This window comes from Rattus norvegicus, chromosome X (genome assembly GCF_021556685.1).
Source record: "Rattus norvegicus strain SHRSP/BbbUtx chromosome X, alternate assembly SHRSP_T2T, whole genome shotgun sequence".
NCBI classification, from domain to species: domain Eukaryota; kingdom Metazoa; phylum Chordata; class Mammalia; order Rodentia; family Muridae; genus Rattus; species Rattus norvegicus.
In genome coordinates, this window is record NC_141554.1 from 21,107,181 (window position 1) to 21,126,855 (window position 19,675).

A 19,675-nucleotide genomic window follows, 5' to 3' on the forward strand; every position below is an offset into this window, starting at 1 on the left:
ACACATGCATGTGATGAAAAATACATACATGAAAACAAAACATCGTAAATTAATTTTAAGAAATTGTGTGTGTGTGTGAAAGAGGGGGATGGTGGGAGAGGGAGAAGGAGGAGAGGGAGAGGGAAGGAATTAGTTCAAGGGTAGCCAGGACTACATGTTGGGACTGTCTCCAACAAAAGATATTTGGGGGAAACAGAAAGACCACCTAACCTCCTCCCTTCAGATGAAACTTTTTTCCCTGAAAGGTATCAGTAATTCGTGGGTAAATATGGGTCCTAGTAAGGTTTACTGTTCCTGTGTCTTCGTAAGAGGAGGGGACTCATAGCTACAGGACTTCCGTGGTCAGAGATTTCTGCCAAATACCTATAAACATTACCCTGAGTTGTCTAATGGCTGTCTTCAGACCTGTATATCCCATTTCCTATTGGCTCTCTGCTCGGCATCTAAAACTGAACTCATATTCATGACTAGCCTTCACCCCATACTTACTATATACCTAGTATGGTAGGAATCTCCTTCAACAGCAAAAGACCCCCTTAGCTAGCCATTGCCCAGACTAGAAACTTAAAAATCAAATTTGACTGTTTCCTCTTCTCCAGCTCTCACCTGCTATTAATTCCAAGTTCTGCCCATTCTATCTCTGGAATTTCACGCCTCTCCAATTCTACTGCTATTATCCTAGCCAACATCCCCTACCAAATGGACTACCACAAAAACCCTTGGCTGATCCTTCTTCATCTAAGACTTTTACTCCATAGCTTATCCCCCATGGCCAAAATTATCCTTCTGAAATGCAAACGTATTGCCTTGCCTGTTTCTGAGTCTTCAGTGGTTCTCTCCCCGCTCCCCCCCTACTATACCTGGGACAAAGTCCCAAATCCATCTCTGTTTCAAAAGCCTTTTGCAATTTGTACTATCTACTTCCCTCCTTCAGTCTTGCACTCACTCCCCTTTCCAGCCAGTTTAAAACTACTTTCAGTTCCCCAAAGGCCTTCCACTCATCCTGACCTCCAGATCACTGGACACACTGTGCCCTCCACCCACGTTTTTTACACTTGATCTTAGCCAAAAGGCCGAGAAATGATCCACCCACGACTTTAGCCTCCCATCTCTTGCTTGACTAACTCCACCTCCTTCCTTGAAGTCTGGCCAGTGTAGGTTACCTGGCCATCTACATGCTTCTGTAATGCAGCAGTCTCAGTTATACCACACTGTACTGTGATTGTTTGTCTGCCTTCCATGCCTATCTAGGAACATTAGATCTAATAATGCTACTTTGCCCGTCAGTGTACCTTAGTGCTAGTACATAAGTGGCTGTTAGCAAATATTTGGTGAATGAAGAAATTACTATCTCTACTTCAAATTAACAACTTGACACAAAGAGTGAGTCTCTCATCCAAGAACTGAAATATGTCAATCTGAATCCAAGATTGGTCTTCACAGGGCTCTACACAACTCAGTCTCATACTAGCCTGGTGTAGCTGGTATCCAGAATAGAACAATATAATGGAGGAGCTATCCATGAGGAAGGGGGATTATTACCAAAATCAGTAATCATTCTATTAGGGTTAGATTTATAGGTTTTTGCTATCAGGAAGCATGGTCTTAAGTTCCCCCTCAAAGTAACTCCATGTTGCTCTAGATCTTGGCTTCTCCTTCTATGAATAAAGGATCTGGAATAGAATATTACCTAAGGTACATCAGTTTTAGGACCATCCGGCCTGTTTCACTGCCTACAGAGACCAACTCTTCAAAGCACCCTCTTTCATTTCTCTATGATCCACATCTTCAAGAAGACAGCACCCATCTACCCATCTACCACCCATCTACCCACACCAGTGCCCCTTCACTGTTGAAAGAAAGTGAGACCACAGTGTTCTTAACCCCTCAGCCGAACCCAGCCCTCAAAGTCAATCCACAGAGTCGGTAGATGTTCGGTCCACATCTCTCCTCTTAGGTTTTATTGACTGATGAAAACTTCATCTTTGTCAGCTGCCAGCTTTAGAGGGACAGAGCTGGAGACAAGGGAACCTGAGATAACGTGAGATTCGGTCTGAGAGCATAGATCCAAGTGACCCAAGAGGGAGGAGAAGACAGCGAGCAAAAGGAGTTACAGCAGAGAAGGAGGCGATATCTTCTATCTCTCCCAGGGGTCAGGAACAATTTTGTCCTCTGCCCACACTATTTCTGGATTTCTGCCCAAGAATATGAAACCAGCCCACGCCAGCTCTTGCTGGATGTTAGTCTCTTATCTCAGCAGGTCCAGACTGCAGACCAACCCAAGAAGGGAGCACATCAGAGAAGAGAGTAGTTAGATGTGGCCCATCTGATCAGAGCACATGTATATGCTGCAGCGAATTGGTCCGAGGCTTTGCACATTGGTATGACAGCAGCTGCTATTGCTAGTTTGCTGGAGGCCCAGCAGAAGACAGGAGGCAGGAAGTCACTTCCAGCAGCTAGCCAGGGGAGGGTAGTGTTTGTGCTATCTCTTTGTTGGGAGAAGCAGCCTGACCCCCTCAGGCAAAGCTTGAGGGTAGCAGGTCACTACAGAGGCCACAGCCCATTAAGCCAGCCCAGGGTTGCATTCCAAGCTTCCAAATCTGGGAAATGCTGGGCCTGAGAAGGACAAAACCTTGCCCCCTAGAGGCTAAATTAGAGTTGAGGGTTCTCTTCCCTGAACCCCCAAACCTGCGCAACACAACCAAAGAGAAGAGAAACTCTCAACTCTTGTCAGACCAGACCTCAAATGTCAGACTATAGAAAGCTTTAACCTGCCTCAGAGGGCCCAAGGGAAGAGGCATGCAAGAGGCCAGCTAGGAGAGAGAGGCCAGTCCCAGCATGCTGGGGCAAGGAGGCCAGGGACCTATGGAGTCCCATGCTTCAAGCTCCCACAAGAAAAACTGTCTGAACTGAGGGAAGTTCCTCGTTCCCTACTTCCCCATCAGATGGGCCATTCTATGAAACTCCATTGCATAGTTCTTGTCTGGGGGCATAAGGAGTTCCCGGGTCTGTCCCTCTTTGCCTCCCCAAAATATGGCTTTGGAAAGGAGTTCCCAAGAATAAAGAAGGCCCTCTGAATGGGCAGGCCCATTCCTCACAGGGAAGAGATCTTGACAGTCTCAGGGAGGAGGCACGGAGTAGCCAAGCTGGAGTTCCTGAGGGTGGTGTTAGCCATGCCACCACTGCCACCGCCACCAGGGGAGGAAGGTTGACTCTCATCTGGCGTGTTGGCAGGAGGGGTGGGGATACTGATGATGGCAGCCACGAAGTCCCGGCTCTCACAGTTCAGGTCAAGGCTGTCATGGGGCTTGGCATTGAGGCTTGAGCGGCTGTGAACAGGGGTGGGGAAGATAGGATACTCTTAAAAAGCCAGCTGAGTAGTTACCATACAGTTTTCACAGTCATTAAACGCCTACTGGGTCCCTTGGACTGTGCTGCAAATTCTCTCTGCATCCTCAGTTATGGCAAGGGACGTGGATTCTCGAGTCAGTTGGTCTTAGGTTCAAATCACGATCATTACATCCCTCTTTAATTGTAGCATGGAAATAAAAAATTTTCCTCAGATGAAATAATAAATGAGACAAGGTGCCTCAACACAGTATGCACACACACACAGTTTTGTGTGGTGCTGAAGACTAAATCCAGAGCCTTGTCATGTTTGTCTATGTATATGTGCATTCCTGGTACCCAAGGGAAGTCAGGACAGGGCATCAGATCACTGAAACTGGTGTGAGGGAATGGTTATAGGTGCCAGGAATTGAACCCAGATCCTCTGCAAGAGCATAAGTACTATGTATTTGTTTTGTTTCTTCCAGATAGGGTTTCTCTATGTAGCCCTGGCTGTTTTGGGGCCAGCTTCATAGACCAAGCTGGAACTCACAGAGATCCACCTGCCTCTGCCTCTCAAGTGCTGGGATGAAAAGCATACACCACCACTGCCCTGCCCAATAAGTACTCTTCAAGCACAGAGCCATCTCCACAGTCCCTCTTGTCATCTTTAACAATGCCAAAATTACTGCAAGAGTCTATACTAGCAAAAGGTAATGGTGGCGCCCACCAGAAATTCTGCCACTCGAGAGGTTAAGGCAGACAGATCCTGAGTCTAAGGCCATCTTTCGGCCACATAGTGAGACTCTATTTCAAAAACAAACCAAACAAACAAAAAGTTTAAAAGTCTACGCTAGCCAGGCAGTGGTGGCATGTGCCTTTAATCCCAGCACTCTGGAGGCAGTGGCATGTGGATCTTTAAATTTAAGGCCAGCCTGGTCTACAGAGTAAGGTCCAGGATAGCCAAGGTTACATATAGAGAAACCCTGTGTGTTGGGGTGGGGGAACAATGTGTGGAAAAGGTCGACACTAAGAATAAAACTGAGTTCTCATTCCTTCCTGATTGTCTACCTTCCTGTTTGTCCCCCACTTTCTACTCTGTGAATAGTAGTTTCCTTGCCAGACTCCTGGTGTACTGAGGCCTCTGGACATTTGCATGGGCTAAACACTATCTGGAAAATTATTCTTGTAGTTACATATATATATATGTATGTATGTATGTAGTATGTATGGCTCACTCCCTTGCCTCCTTCAGACATGGACTCAGACACCATCTCAGAAAAGCTTTGCTTTTCTTTAAAAAATTTTTTAAGAATTATTTTGTGGGGCTGGAGAGATGGCTTAGCGTTTAAGAGTACTGGCTGCTCTTCTGGAAGTCCTGAGTTCAATTCCCAGCAACCACATGGTGGCTCACCACCACCTGTAATGGGGTCCAATGCCCGAAGACAGCTACTGTGTACTTGCATACATAAAATAAATAAATCTCAAAAAAAAGAATTATTTTGTGAATGGAAACTTCTAGTTTCTTTGGATAGTTAGTCAAATGATATTTTCCTGAGGCAGACACAAGTGAAAGGACATAGCAATCATGTGAGAGGACCTGTGAGGAAGGAGTATAAATATGACCCCACAGACAGTGGGAGACCAGCACTGAGCATTGGTTTGGTTTGCTTCAACTCCCTATTCTTCTCTAACAACATGCAGGTATTGGTTCATTTTAAGAGCACTGAGCTCAACTTGTGGTAATGCCTCCATTGAGAGAAACTTGAAAAGAACTGCTTGTGAGGTTCCTGAGCCAGGTTGCTACTTCCCGAGCCCTTGCCTCTTAGGCCAGTTGGCGAGTCTGGTGGTTTCTTCAGGCTTGACCTGTAACTGCTGGTTCGTGCCTGGTGTCTGCCTGCCTATAGGACTGGTCTGCAGCTACTGAGTTGTATTTGGTGTTTGCTATGGGACTGAACTGGTGAGAAAGAAGATTAAGTTCACCTCTGCTTGGTTGTGGGCTAGAGGAAAGGTTGAGCCCGTATTAAAAGTAAGTTGCAAAAAATTTATGCCTACAATTTTGTTTTATTTCATGTGCATAAGTATTTTGTCTGCATGTACCACATGCATGCCTAGTGTCTATGGAGGTCAGAAGAAGTCATCAGATCCCATGGGACTGGAGGCAGAGGTGGTTGAGGACCACCATGTATGGGTTCTTGGAATCAAACTTGGGCCCTCTTCAAGAGCAACAATCGCTCTTAGCCACTGTGCTATCTTGCTAGCCCCAGAAAAGCTTCTCTTGACTACACTACTACAACTGCATCTCCCTACACATTGTTCAGTGACAGAGTATTCAACCTTTGTGAAGCCCTAGGTTCCATTCCCAGTACTAAAAATGGTATTTATTTTTTGAAATAGGCCTCACTATATAGCTCTGGCTGAACTTGAACTCACAGATATCAGGGTACATTTGCCTCCTGAGTACTGGGAATAAAGGTTTGTGCCACTACTCTCAGCCTGGAAAGAGTTTTTTTAAAGAGAAAACCTGAGGCTAGAGGAATGGCTCAGTGGTTGAGTACTGATCTAACAGAGGACCCACACTTGGCTCTTGGCACCCACATCGAGTAGCTCACAACCTCCCGAAACTAGAGCGCCTGGGGATCTAAGCCTAGGGCTTCCATGGGTAACTGCACTCCCATGCACATGCCCACACTGAGATAGTAATTCAAAATAAATCTAGAACTAACCTCTGTACCATCCTCTGCTCAGTATTCTTTGGCCTTTGTTCCTGATTTCCTTTTCTTTTTTCAAAATATTTTTTAAAGATATATGTATTTTATGTGAGTACACCATAGCTGTCTTCAGACACACCAGAAGAGGGCATTGGATCCCATTACAGATGGTTGTGAGCCACCATGTGGTAGCTGGGATTTGAACTCAGGACCTCTGGAAGGGCAGTCAGTGCTCTTAACCACTGAGCCATCTCTCCAGCCCCCGATTTCCTTTTCATTGTGCTACTTACAAATGTCTGACCCAGTATGCAGTCTGGATTTGTTTGTCAATTGCCTTTTCCTATTAGAACGTGAGTTTCAGGACACAAGAATCCACCCTCTCTCCTAAGCCTGTGTGTGTGTGTGTGTGTGTGTGTGTGTGTGTGTGTGTGTGTGTGTATGTGTATGTGTGTTGGGGGAGATAAAACCTAAGGCTTCCAGCATACTAAGCAACGTTCTATCACTGACTGACATCCCCAGTTCAAGTGATTCTCCTGCTGTAGCTTCCTGGATGGTTAGGGCTATGCCCTTATTGCTATTCCATCTAAAGTACCTAAAAGAATGAAGGGCAGATGGCAGTAATGTTTGCGTTCTAGCACTCGATGGCTGAAGCAGAATTATCATCAGTTTGAGGCCAACTTGGTCTTAAACAAAGCAAGACCCTGTATTATAAAATTTTGAAAAAAAATGAAGCGTTCCCAAGACAAACTAAAGGTCCTTCTTGTACAGAGGAATTTGGGGTTGGACTTTACTTGCTAAGCCTACACTCACAATCTCAAACCCATGATCCAAATTCTTCCCAACGGTGGTCAAACAGGTGAGCCAGGTACTTACCTCTGAGGGGCAGGGCTCCTCCGAAGACCCGCTAGTGTGTCTAGCTCCTGCATGCTGCCACGGCTGACAGACGCAGTAGAGTTGGCAAGGCGGATGGCTCTGCGCTCTCCCCTTCTAGAGCAGCAGGATGAAAACAGGCTCCCAGGCCCCATTGGCTGGGATGATACTGAGGTACTGCGGCTGGTGCGACCACCCAGTGAGACAGCTCCAAGGGCCTCACTGAAAGTGAGCTCGTCTGTGAACTCATGACACTGTGGGCAGAAGGGAAGCAGGAATCACAGAGTACCCTATGTCATGAGAGCTGGTACAACTCCCAGGTCTTTGCTTAAGAAAAGTCAGTCCTTCCTGCTTCCTTGCCCATCCTAGAAGTCGCTTTTTATTCTTTGTTTTGTTTGCTTTGGTTTGGTTTGGTTTGAGACAAGGTGCAGCCTATGTAGCCTTGGCTGGCCTGAGATTCACTATGTAGACCAGGCTGGCCTGGAACACAGAGAGATACAGAGATCATCTGCCTGTGCCATAAGACTTGGGCTGGAGAGATGGCTCAGTGGTTAAGAGCACTGACTGCTCTTCCAGAGGTCCTGAGTTCAAATCCCAGCAACCACATGGTGACTCACAACCATCTGTAATGGGATCTGATGCCCTCTTCTGGTGTATCTGAAGACAACTACAGTGTACTCATACAAATAAAATTTAAAGATATTTTTGAAAAAAAAGATTCAGCCTCTTAAAGTATCATGTGATCTCTACAATTGAGTGCTACGGCTTCCATGTCAATGAGGTTGGTGTCAGGCGGACCTCCCCCCCACCCACTACCAATGCAGCCTCCTGTTTGGCCTCACCGTAGTCTTCTCCAAACAATGCAGCAGATGGTGATGCTGTTGTTCGAAAGCAGAGCGGCTCCTAACGCACAGCATCTGTCCCTCCCCACTGCCACTGTCCTAGAACAGACAGAGTAGAGAACAGGTGATGAGCCCCTTCCCCTCCTATCCCTGCTCACCCTCCCCACTCCCAGTAAAGGCCCATTCCCACCTCAAGGCCCCCATTTTGCTTATACTGCAAGAAGGCGTTGGTGGTACCACTCTTTGCCAACCGGATTCTTGCCAGGCGTACCTTCTACAGAGAGGAGACAAAAGGTCAGATAGGTGAGCCCAGGAGCAAGACAGGCTTGGGTCGTCAGGAATGCCAGTGCTCAGAAGGAGAGACAGAGTTACCTGCTGTGCTCGGCGCTTGTCAGCACGCTGGTTCTGGTGGTATATACGGCTGAAGTTAGACACAATGACTGGTACAGGCAAGGCAATGACCAAGACACCACTAAGTGAGCAGATGGACCCAAAAATTTTGCCTGCGATGGTGCTAGGCACCATGTCGCCATACCTGGGAAAGACAGAAAGCATGCCAAGGTTAGAAGAGGTGTTTGGTACCCCCATTCCACCCACCCACTCCTGCCACCTACCTACCCCTGCCACCCACCCATTCCTACCACCCACCTACCCCTGCCACCCACCCACTCCTGAAGTGCTCAATACACGTTGGCAAGCATATGAACTTTCTGAACTTCAGCTTCTTTCTTTCTCTCTCTCTTCCTTCCTTCCCTTCTTCCTTCCTTCCTTCCTTTCTTTCTATCCTCCTTTCTTTTAAAGTTTTATTGTATGTGAATGAGTGTGTGCCTATATGTACATATGTGTGTCACATGGATGCTGGCCGGGTACCTGACTAGGCCAGAAGTGAGTGTCAGATTCACTGCAACTGAACTTAATATGGTTGGGAGCCACTATGGACGTACTGGAAAGGAAAACTGGGTCCTATGTAAGAGAAGTGTTTTTAAACATGAAGCTATCTTTCCAGCCCTAATTTCACTTGCTTTCTTTTTAAAGATTTATTTATTTATTTGTATGCATGTGAGTGTTTTCATATATATATAGTGCACCTTGACTGGTTGCCCATGGAGGCCAGAAGAGGGTGTCATATTCTCTGGAACTGGGGTTACAGACAGTTGTAATGATCACATGGAAGTCCTGGAATTTGAACCCAGGTTCTTTGAAAAAGCAGCAGGAGCTCTTAACCTCTGAGTCAATTTATTTAACCCCAGCTTGAGTTTGTTACACTAAAAAATTTTGAGAATTAGCATTTAGGAATTCCATAACAAAGGACAAAATGTGGAGAAAGACCTCTCTAGTCCCTTGCAGTAGAGGTCAAATGAGAGAGAAGCAGGGCTGCCTTCAGTTTCTATATCTGCTGTCCCTATGTAAGCTATGCATTGGGCATCACTGTCAGCTGGAAATCTACTAATACTAAGCAGAAAGGAAAACAAGAAATGAAGACTGGGGAGAGTCCCACCAACACAGGTCAGATAAGAGGCTCTGTATTGGGGCTGGGGATTTAGTTCAGTGGTAGAGCGCTTGCCTAGGAAGTGCAAGGCCCTGGGTTCGGTCCCCAGCTCCGAAAAAAAAAAAGAACCAAAAAAAAAAAAAAAAAAGAGGCTCTGTATTCCAGGAGTAGTCCCTACATTTTCTAGAAAGGAGCTTTTCTTTTTATTTTATTTTATTTTTTATTCTTTTTCAGACAGGGTCTCTCTGGTCTTTGCTGTTCTGGATTCTCTTTGTAGACCAGGCTGGCTTCAAACTCAGAGATCAATTTGCCCCTGCTTCCCGAGTACTGGGACTCTAAAGGACTGTGCCACCACTGTCCGGCTTTCTCTTGGTAGATAGGTTGGCCTTGAACTCATAGAGATCTGCCTGTTCCTATCTCCTGAGAGGAAGGACCCTTCCTCCCAGAAGAAGCCTTGAAAGAGCCTCAAAACTCCCCTGCCTTCCTCCAAGCCTCCCCTCTCTGATAGAGGTAGAGCAGAAAGAAGCAACTGCTTACTGACTTGTTTTGTAAAAGAGGAAAAGAATTGCTCTTTCTTAGTCTTTTGAATTGTATGTGGTGTTGCTGTTATCATTGTTTTGTTGGGCAGCGATTCACATATCCCAGGCAGACCTCAAACTTACTATGTATCTGAGGATTACCTTGAACTTCTGATCCTTTCGCTTCTATCTCCCCAATTCTGGGATTATAGGAATCCTGCTGGATTCACGTGGTGTTGGGAGATTGAACTCAGAGCTTTAGAGGTGTGAGGCAAGCACTCTATCAGTTGAGCTTTCTTTTTATGTCCAGAGCTTTTCATTTGATCTAAGCATTCAGGACTCTGTTCCAAGGCCTCCATGACGTGAGCATTTCCAGCTATGTGATAAGTCACCTTGGACTAAGCCTCACTTCCGAGCCATGAGATATCACATACTATCACAGTTGTTCTGAGGTCTGCATGTAGCAAAAGGCATCAAGATATCTACTGCCAACTCAACTGGTAGGACTCTTTTTTTTTTCTCTTTTTCGGAGCTGGGCACTGAGCTAAATCCCCAACCCCCTGCTGGTAGGACTCAAGATTCATTGATTTGGTGCAATCATGAACTTCCAATCAAAATTAATCACTCCTTTGAGAAACTTTTGTGCTTCTATTAAGGCACTGACCAAATTCAGTCATTCATTCTAGGGATAGTGAATAGCAACAGCCTACATAATTCTAGCAATGGGAAGAATTTAGAGAAGAATCACAGCATCTGCTCTGCACAGTATCTTTATAAACACTGTAAGGAGGCTGGGGGAATGGCTCAGTCAGTAAAATACTAGCTGTGCATGCAAGTGTAAGGACCCGAGTTCAAATCTCCAGAATTCATAAAAAACACTGTATCATCAGTGGCATGGGCCTATAATCCCAGCCCTGGAGGGCAAAGATCAGCATAGCCCTGGAATTCAGTGCTCAGCCAATCTAGCTAAGTGGATGAGCCTCTGTCTCAACAAGAGACCCATCTCAAAATATAAAAGTGGCAGAATGTGGTGGCACGCACCTTTAGTCTGAGCACTTGGGAGGCAGAGGCATGTGGATCTCTGTGAGTTTAAGACCAGCATGGTCGGGGTTGGGGATTTAGCTCAGTGGTAGAGCGCTTGCCTAGCAAGCGCAAGGCCCTGGGTTCGGTCCCCAGCTCCGAAAAAAAAAAAAAAGACCAGCATGGTCTACATAGCAAGTTCCAGGCCAGTTAAGGTCACACGGTTGAAAGCATGTGTTGTCAAAAAATACATACCAACAGAGGCCAACAAGAAGTCCCAGCTGCAAAGAGCTTGCTTACCTTGCAAGGTTGACAACCTGATTTAAATCCCTGGAGTCCAGGTAAAGGTAGAAGGAAAGAACCAACTCTAGGAAGTTGTCTTCTGACCTCCACATACATGCTATTACATGTACATATGGCTGACACTCATACACCATACATACTTACAATAATAACTTAAAAATACATACAGAGTGAAGGTACACATTCACACACAAATGTGCGTGCGCACACACACACGCACACGGGTGCACACACATCATGACAGACAGAGAGGAAGCTGTGAATTGTGGTACAAGCCTAGAATCCTGTTGAGAAGGATTAAAAAATTTATATATAACCCTTTACATATTCTTAAAAATAGGGTCATGCTAGGTAGCCTCTCTGGTGTGGAACTTGCCTCCTAGCACTTAAGAGACAGAGACAAGAAAAGGATTCACATAAATCTGAAGCCAGCTTGGTGTACAAATGGAGATTCTGCCACAAAACTAAACAGTATTTATGAGAGCTGGGACAGAGCCTGTGGCTACTGTGGTGACATGTTGGGTTTAGGCTCCAATAATGGCCTCCCCCGCTAAAAAAAAAAAAAAAAAAAAAAGAGCATGGTGAGATGGCTGGTTCCATTCACTGCATCTCTCTGAACTGTTTCCTCTCAGGGATTGGCAGTAAAAATTAATATGGATTTAGCCAGGTGGGTTCCCTGGGCCTGGAATCCCAGTACTCAGGAAGCAGAGGCAGGAGGATGGTGAGGTTAAGGGCAGCTTGGCCTTCTCAGGAAGAATCTATCTCAAGGAAGAGAAAAGTAATGCTAAAAATAACTTCTGGAAAACATCAAGAATCACTAAGTCCCAGAGGCAATGCTTGCACAGCAGACGATTCTAGAAGGCTGACAGACTTGACATGAATCCTCAAAAAAAAAAAAAAAAGTGATAGGAAACTGTGTATCCTGTGGCAGAAGTATTCAGAGAACTCACATGGTATCACTGAATCCTCTCCTAGTGACTGCTTCCCCCTTACAAAGGGGAACCTAACACGGTGCTTTGTGCCTACAATCCAAGTAGAGTTAGGCTGATGTAGGAAGGTTGCTTTTGACTCTGAAATCACTTGGACTAAAAGGCAAGCCTGGGCTACATAATGTAACACCATCTCTAAGAGAAGGAGAAGGAACCTGAAAAATAAATTGCCAGGCAAGGGCACTTTAAAAAAAAGAGAGAGAGAGACAGAGAAGGAAACTGGGACCCTCAGGAAGTAGGAAGAGAAAGAGTGACAAAGGTCCTAAACTCTGACCCAGAAATATCAAGGTATGATCAGTGCTGAGAAGGATTCAAAACTTTAAATATAACTCCTTACACATTTTTAAAGATAGGGCCATGCTATGTAACCTCACTGATCTGGAACTTGCTCTGTACTCCAGGCTAGCCTCAAATTGACAGAGATCTGCGTGCCTCTGACACTTAAATGCTGGGATCAAAGATATACCACCACACCTTCTGACTTGTCTCATATAATTTTAACATGTATTTATTTTATAGCTATGATGAGTACACTGTCGCTGTCCTCAGACACACCAGAAGAGGGCATCAGATCTCTTTACAGATGGTTGTGAGCCACCATGTGGTTGCTGGGAATTGAACTCAGAACCTCCGGAAGAGCAGTCAGCGCTCTTAACCACTGAGTCATCTCTCCAACCCTAATTTATTCTTTTTAAGATGGGATCTTACTGTATAGTTTCAGCAGTAGAACTCAATATGTAAACCAGGCTAGCCTTGAACTCACAGAGCCCCCCACCTGCCTCTGTTCCTGGGGTGTTGGGACTATAGGTGTGTTCCACTAACCAAGTTAAATTTTATTATTTTTTTTTACGATTTATTTATTTATTCTATATAAGTACATTGTCGCTGTCTTCAGACACACCAGAAGAGGGCATCAGATCTCATTACAGATGGTTGTGAGCCACCATGTGGTTGCTTAGATTTGAACTTAGGACCTCTGGGAGAACAGTTAGTGGTCTTAACCGCTGAGCCATCTCTCTTGCCCCTAAATTTTATTTTTTTAATATTGATTTATTTCACTTTACATGCCTGAGTGTTCTGCCTGCCTGCACAAGTGTGTACCACATGTATTCAGTGTCGAAGGAGGTCAGAATTCAATTGGAACTGGAATTTCAGATGGTTGTTAGTTGCTATGAGGGTGCTGGGAACCAAACCAAGTTTTCTTAACCAGTAAGCCATCTCTACAGTCCCTTAAATTTTATTTTAAGAGATTTATTTTGCCAGACTTGGAGGCAACATACATTTAATGTCAGCACTTTGGAGACAGAGGCAGGCAGATTTCTATGAGTTCAAGACCAGCCTCGTCTATATAACAAGTCCCAGGCCAGCCAAGGGTGCATAGAGAAATTCTATCTCAAAAAAACTACAAACTAAAAAAAATATGATTTATTCTTATTATTTTCTATTATGTATATTATGTAGCTGTGTGCAGATATGTGCACAAGTGCGCAGATGCCTAGAAGGCCAAAGACATCAGATCCTCAGGAACTGGAATTACAGGGAGTTGTGAGCCATCTAACTTGGGTACTGGGAACAAAATTTGGATCCTCTGCAGAAGCAGTGTATACTATCGTGCCAATTCTCTAAAGCCAGCTCTCTGAATGGTCACAGATTACCAAACTAGAGCTCAAAAGGGGATCAAGGAGACAACCATGCTGTTATGTATCTGTGATCCCGGCCACTTGGAAAGTGGAGGCAGGAGAATAATATGTTTGACTATACATAGCATGACAAACCTGTCACAAAAATGGGGTGGTAGAAACTGGGTGGTGGTGGTGCATCCCTTTAATCCTAGCCCTTGGGAGACAAAGGCAGGCCGATCTGTGAGTTTAAGGCCAGCCTGGTCTACAGAGATAGTTCCAGGAGAGCCAGGGCTACACAGAGAAACCCCATGTAGAAAATCAACAGTAACAAAACAAAATCCAAAGCAAACAAAAAGAGGGATGGCAGGCAGAGGCAGAGCATGTATTTTGTAGGGATGACGTCCATCACCATAGAAGCGTTGAGTTCTGGTTCTAGCCTTCCTAATGTACCTTCCTAATGTTACAGAAAGGGTATGTTGGCCAGCTCCCAGCTCAAGGTCTATACTTACCCAAGTGTGGTCATGGTGACAATGGTATACCAGAAGGCAGCAGGGATGCTTGTGAAGTTGGTCTTGCTGGTGCCCTTCTCAGCATAGAACATGACAGTGGCAAAGATGATGATAGCCATGGTGAGGGAAAAGAGGAGGAAGCCTAGCTCGGAAGCACAGCTCTTGAGGGTGTAGCCCAGAATCCGCAAGCCCTGGGAGTGCCTGGAGAACTTGAAGATTCGGAAGACCCGAAACACACGTAGGGTGACAAAGGCACCAGAGACGTCATCGTTCTTGGGCACAAAAAGCCCAATGTAGTAGGGCAGGATGGCCACCACATCGATGAGGCTCATAACACTACGCAGGAAGCGGCAACGGCTGGGGGCTGCAAAAAGCCGCAGAAGGTATTCCCCGGTGAATATGAGCACACAGGCCGTGTCCATACAGAAAAAGGCTGTAGGGAAGCGGTCACCACACGGCTGCTCTTTTGTGGGCCACCGTGCAGGACCACGGCATGGGATGGTCTCCACTACGTTGGCAATGACTGACACAGCTATAAAGAAGCCAGTCACATAGTAGAAAACCAGTGCTGCAGTGCTTGTGTGTGGGTTTTCAAAGGCCCTCCAGAGTCGCTGTCGCAGGGAGCTGCCTGCTGGAAGGGCTGGACCTTCCCCGGCCTGCTCGGCCTCCTCATCTTCTGCCAGGCGCTCTGCATTCTCCTTCTTGCGGTCCCTATACTCTTCAAGACAGCAGTCACCAACAAGCTCTGGGACTAAGCCATAGAAGGCTAGCTCCTCATCAAAGGCCTGGATGCACTCCTGCCTGGGGCAGTGTAGTCGGCCTGTGCGATAAAAGTTCAGCACGTGCCGGAACATGTCAGGGTCACGATCAAAGAAGTACTCGCCAGATTCAGCATCATAGAAGAATTCCTTCTCTGAGCTGCCTAGCAATGTGTCTGGGTAGCGATCCAGCGTGTTCTTCCAGGTTTCAAAGCGCCGACCACTCACGTTCACCACCAGAACCTCATCCCCTCGGGATGCCTTCACCTCCGGTGCTGGGGGTAGGGGCTGCTGGGCTAAGGGCAGCCAGCCCACTGCTGCAGCCCTTGCAAATGGTAGCCATGTGGCCACACCTGCCGCCATCCTGCAGCTCCCCAGACCCTCGGAGACTTGGGGGTGTTGTATTTAGGAGAATGTGGCTATCTCCAGGATGGTAGAGGCTTGGAGAGACCCAGAAAAGGAAACCAGTGTGTGTGTGTGTGTGTGTGTGTGTGTGTGTGTGTGTGTGTGTGTATAAAGAGAGAGAGAAACAGAGACAGAGACAGAGAGACAGACACAGAGAGAAGGAACTAGAAAAACAGACAGAAGCTTGGGGGGATATTTGGGAGGTTTCTAAGGAACTGAGAAGGGGTTGATGTGCCAGAGAAACCAAGAAGGATCTTCAGGTCTAGAAAGACTGAGATGATTCTAAAGAAGTCAACACATTCCTGAGAGATGTCTGAGGGTGTCCAGAGGGACCAAGAAATAGGTTGGGAGTTGCTCACTCTCAAGAGATCCCAGTAATGGAGGGTCTGTAATCCTTCAGTTGGGTTGGAGAGGAGATGGGTAGGGGCATTCAGAGGGCTGAGGATGGAACCAGAGCTGTTTGAAAGAGGCCGAAGGGCTGTCCACACCCAGAAGACTGCCAGGAAAAGATCCCTGGGTTGGAGCCCCCTTGTAGATCACAAAAGGGGACTGGAGCATCTCAAGGGTAGCCAGGAGGTTGTAAAGATGCTAAAAAGTATCTCCGGAGTGACTAGCACTGCCAAGAATAGCCTGGAGGGTGTCTACAGGAGATCTAGGGAAGGCAGGAGAGGTTAGGATTGGGGCGGGGGTAGCTAAAGTGGTATATGGGACTGGCTTATTTAAGACGCTGGGAGACAGCCGGCAGAGAGGTTACCTGGAGGGGCTTAGGAAGTCTGGTTCATATCTGAAGAGCTCTAGGTGAGAACGAGGGAGTCTAGGGAATCCCGAAGGGCCGATACACAACTGTACTATAAAGTTGGATATAGCCCCCTAAGCACACAAGGGAAACTCAAAAGACTAGGCTAAGAGGAAGGGGATTCCCTCAAAATAGGTTGGAGAGGGGGCGGGGTATTGGAAGAAAGTTGGGTGTGTCTTCCGGGAGAGGGGTTGCTGAACCTTGCAGGATGCTGGTAGAGAAGACCAGAAGGCTGGGTCCCACCGTTGAGCGCAGATCTGAGGTAAACATACACCGAGGAGCTGGCAGTGTGTACCCAGCCACAGCAGTAGCAGCAGTGGGAGCAGCAGCAATAACAGCAGCAGTAGCAGCAGCAGGAGGAGGAGGAAGAGAGCAGCCACAGCCAGGCCTAGGAGGGAAAGGTGGCACAAGCGGGGGCGGGGTGGGAGACAGGGGGAGGAGGCTTCTGGGTCCTTGGAAGGAAGCTCTAGAAGGACAAGGTCCAGTGGGACCCCTGGGGACTGTTCCAGGATGACTAGGGCATGGGGACCGGACCAGGAAAAGACAAGGACAGAGCTATTGACGGTCCCCTCCCTCTCCCCACAGGGCTGTCCTCACCTGTGTCCCCGCTGCAGCAGCAGCAACAGCGTTGGGGCTGGGGGTACCAAATACCGGAGCTCCTGGCCCCCTCTGCAGAGCTGCTGAGTTCCTCCTCCTCCAGCGCTCTCTCCCCGCCCCTCTGGAGCTTGTCGGGAGATGAAGCGAGAGGCAGGGAGGGGCCACGTGGCTCCCAGAGCCCCCTCCCCTAGGACAGCTTGAGAGGGACCCTGGGGAAACTCCTCCTCCTTACATAGCTGGTTGGGCCTCAGTCGCGTCATCTGGAAAATGGGGGTGGCAGGGAGCTTTGCCAGTTCTCCCCACCTCCTACTTCCTGGACTCCCCCTTCTTTCTGCCCAGTTCCTACCCCCACTGCCCCTAGGGGCCCTCACCCCCACCCGTCTGAATCAGCAGCACTTAGCAGAACCAATCGATGGGGAGGCGTCTGTTAATGGCCCCAGAGCGGAGTGCCATGGGGAATGATGCAGTGCTGTGTCCCCTCCCTGCCCCCAGGCTGTGGAAAGGCGGGGAGAGGTGGGGGAGGGAGGGACTGGTGGGGATGTTTCTTTAGATGACCAGGCCTCCAGATCTGCTCTGGAGGGAGAGAGAGCACCAGTCAGGGCCCAACTTCTAAAGCAGACTTTGCTTGAGGGACTTCCAATTTGGAAATGCAAAATGAGGGGCAAGAGTAGTACCGATGGGGACAGTCCAGGTACCGCCCCCCTACCCATAGGCCCCTTGCCAAAAAGAGCAAGGCTTCCCATCTGTCTGTATCCAATGCCCTCAGCTCACACCTCCTTTCCATAGTGGGCCCTGCTGCTGGGTATCAGAACACCAAGTACCAAATGCCTCTGGGAGAAGTCTGTGAGTTCTAACCCCAGCTTTGCCAGTATGTCCTTGATCGGGTGACTTGTTTCCCCAGTTGTCAGACTTATCCCAACTTGACAGTGTCCTTTAGAGCATTCACTGAAGTACCACGAACAGGGTTGGCGTTGGAAAGGCCTGGCAGGAAGCCTAGTCTTAAGTAACTAAAGGTGTGTGAGGCAAGTGTAGTAAAGCGATTTACCCATCCATGCTGCTCACTTGCTTCCTTTCCATACTCCTGACTTGCCCTGCTTTCACTCACTCACTCTTCCACTCACAAAACCAATGATTCTACCCATTCCTCTCCATCCCATCCATCCAGAGTCAACCATTTGTCCACCTATCAGTACTCGTGTGCCTATCACTCCATAGCTTCACCCGGCATGGATGTGTCTAACTTTCCTCTTCCCCTTCCCCCTCACTCACATCTATATCCAGAATTGCACTCCAGCCATTGACACTTTACTCCCAACCCATCCATAAATCCATCAGTCTACCCATATAGTTAATTCATCTGCTTATCCACTTGTCCGCCCTTCTAGACATCCATCTGCCCATTTGTATCTCCATCTATCCATCCCCACTCCACTTACTGATTCATCTACTCATTTATTCATCCAGCCACACATCCATCTACCTAGGCATTTATTTCCCTGCTGCACAACCACCCCTTATTTATCCCTCGGTCCATCTAACCGCTTATCCCGCCTCCCATCGGTTTATCTACACCCTCAATTTTATGCACAGCCACCCACACAGATATATCTGTGGATATTTCTGCTCTACTCTCTTTGCGATGTCTGTCAGGAAGCAGGGGAGGTGAGGAGAGAAGGACTGCTATAGCCAGAGGTCACCTTGCCCATTGCCAGTGCAGTGACCACCCTGGTCCTAACACATCCCCCTCTCGGTTGAAAAGAATGAGATCAGACAGTCAGTGGGTGGGCCCATCTGGCCAGATAGTATTTTGGCCACATAGCCTTTACACACACACTCACACACATACACACGTTGCTGGAACATTGAACATGGACTGCACCCCCACCCAACACCCCCAGTCCCAAATGCAGAGTTTAGCCAGGCTTCCAGACATAAATTAAAAAATAAAATAAAATGAAACACAGTTGGTCTCTGGGAGGGAGAGTTCATGCACAGTTGAAGGCAGATGACCCTGGGAACCAGAGCCGAAAAGGAAAACTCCCTGCCCTTCCCTTAGGATCTCTTTTCCCCAAGGGCCTCTGCCATACATCAGGGTCATCAACACCAGCCACATACAGGCCTCTAGCCCCTTTAATGTCCATCTCCCAAACTATGAGATTTGGTGCCAGCCTCCATATTTTCCCACCGCAGCCCAAGGGAGTGAGTGGCATTCTGGAAAGGACTGGGATAGTCGAGGCCTGTAGATCTTTAGTTGGCTTCTCCAGGTTCTAGGTCTGGGTCAGGGGACCCCACGCATTCCTTGCTGAGCCGCACAATTTCTTGGGATAGAACTTCCATGTCCTAAGAAACAAACGAGCCATCAGGAGCTAGAGGAGGGGAACAAAGGGACAGCTCTGTTGGCAAATATGAGGTGTTATCTGTAGTCAGATAGACTGACAGTGGTATCCGGCCTTGGGCAGAAGATCCACCACCTTCTCTTTATAACAAATTCGAGCTTGCTTCTTCACGGCAAGACCTGGCTATGACCCCCTCAGTGATGAAGGAGCAGTTGGGCGGGGTAGGGGGAGTTAATGTGTGGGTGGATGTATGGCAGGCAGATCGGTTCACAAATGAACTTCGGAGAGGACAAGAAGGCAGGTAGGTAGGCAGGTGACAAGTAGGTGGGGTAAAAGGCAGATTGATGAATTCATGAAAGACCAATGCATTGGGAAGTGAATGGCAGCCTTGGAGATGAGAGTTTGACAGAGAGTTGGTAGAGCAGGTACATGGGGAAACGGGCAGCAAATGTATCCACGAGTGGGCGGAAGACAGATGGCAGACTGATAGGCTAACCAGGGAAGTTGATTGGAGGGTAGAAAAGGTGAACACAAAAGGGTGGTGCAGGACTGGAAGGTGGTAGTTGGGGCGGGGGGCAAGGGC

At 47.5% G+C, this 19,675-nt stretch overlaps 2 protein-coding genes across 21 annotated transcripts in view; both read right to left on the minus strand.

Moving 5' to 3' along the window:
• Positions 1 to 1,335: 1,335 nt before the first annotated feature.
• Kcnd1 (potassium voltage-gated channel subfamily D member 1) lies at positions 1,336 to 16,879 on the minus strand. Of its 4 annotated transcripts, none has more exons than XM_087598964.1 (7): positions 16,757 to 16,879; positions 14,201 to 15,398; positions 8,123 to 8,285; positions 7,941 to 8,024; positions 7,751 to 7,849; positions 6,912 to 7,162; positions 1,934 to 3,329 (listed from the first exon to the last, which is right to left on the minus strand). In XM_087598964.1, exons 2-7 carry the CDS (start codon positions 15,319 to 15,321, stop codon positions 3,095 to 3,097), a joined length of 1,953 nt encoding a protein of 650 aa, XP_087455090.1. In that variant the 5' UTR covers positions 15,322 to 15,398; positions 16,757 to 16,879; the 3' UTR covers positions 1,934 to 3,094.
• A 1,654-nt stretch (positions 16,880 to 18,533) lies between these two features.
• The window catches only part of Gripap1 (GRIP1 associated protein 1), a 29,953-nt gene continuing 28,811 nt past the window's right edge, over positions 18,534 to 19,675 (minus strand). For 16 of the 17 annotated variants that reach the window (XM_087598956.1, XM_087598952.1, XM_087598954.1 and 13 more), the window contains one exon: positions 18,534 to 19,096. In XM_087598956.1, coding sequence (XP_087455082.1) covers positions 19,004 to 19,096 — 93 coding nt within the window. In that variant the 3' untranslated portion in view covers positions 18,534 to 19,003. The remainder of the gene's footprint in view (positions 19,097 to 19,675) is intronic. The other variant, XM_087598957.1, reaches the window with a different exon arrangement.

Bases quoted from the DNA above. Each gene is read 5' to 3' on its own strand.
- Kcnd1 (XM_087598964.1), bottom strand. From the start codon at position 15,321: ATGGCGGCAGGTGTGGCCACATGGCTACCATTTGCAAGGGCTGCAGCA. The intron at 8,286-14,200 runs GTAAGTATAGAC...TGTCTTTCCCAG, and splicing joins GTCACCATGACCACACTTGG to GTATGGCGACATGGTGCCTA. The intron at 7,163-7,750 runs GTGAGGCCAAAC...TTCTGCCCACAG, and splicing joins ATTGTTTGGAGAAGACTACG to TGTCATGAGTTCACAGACGA.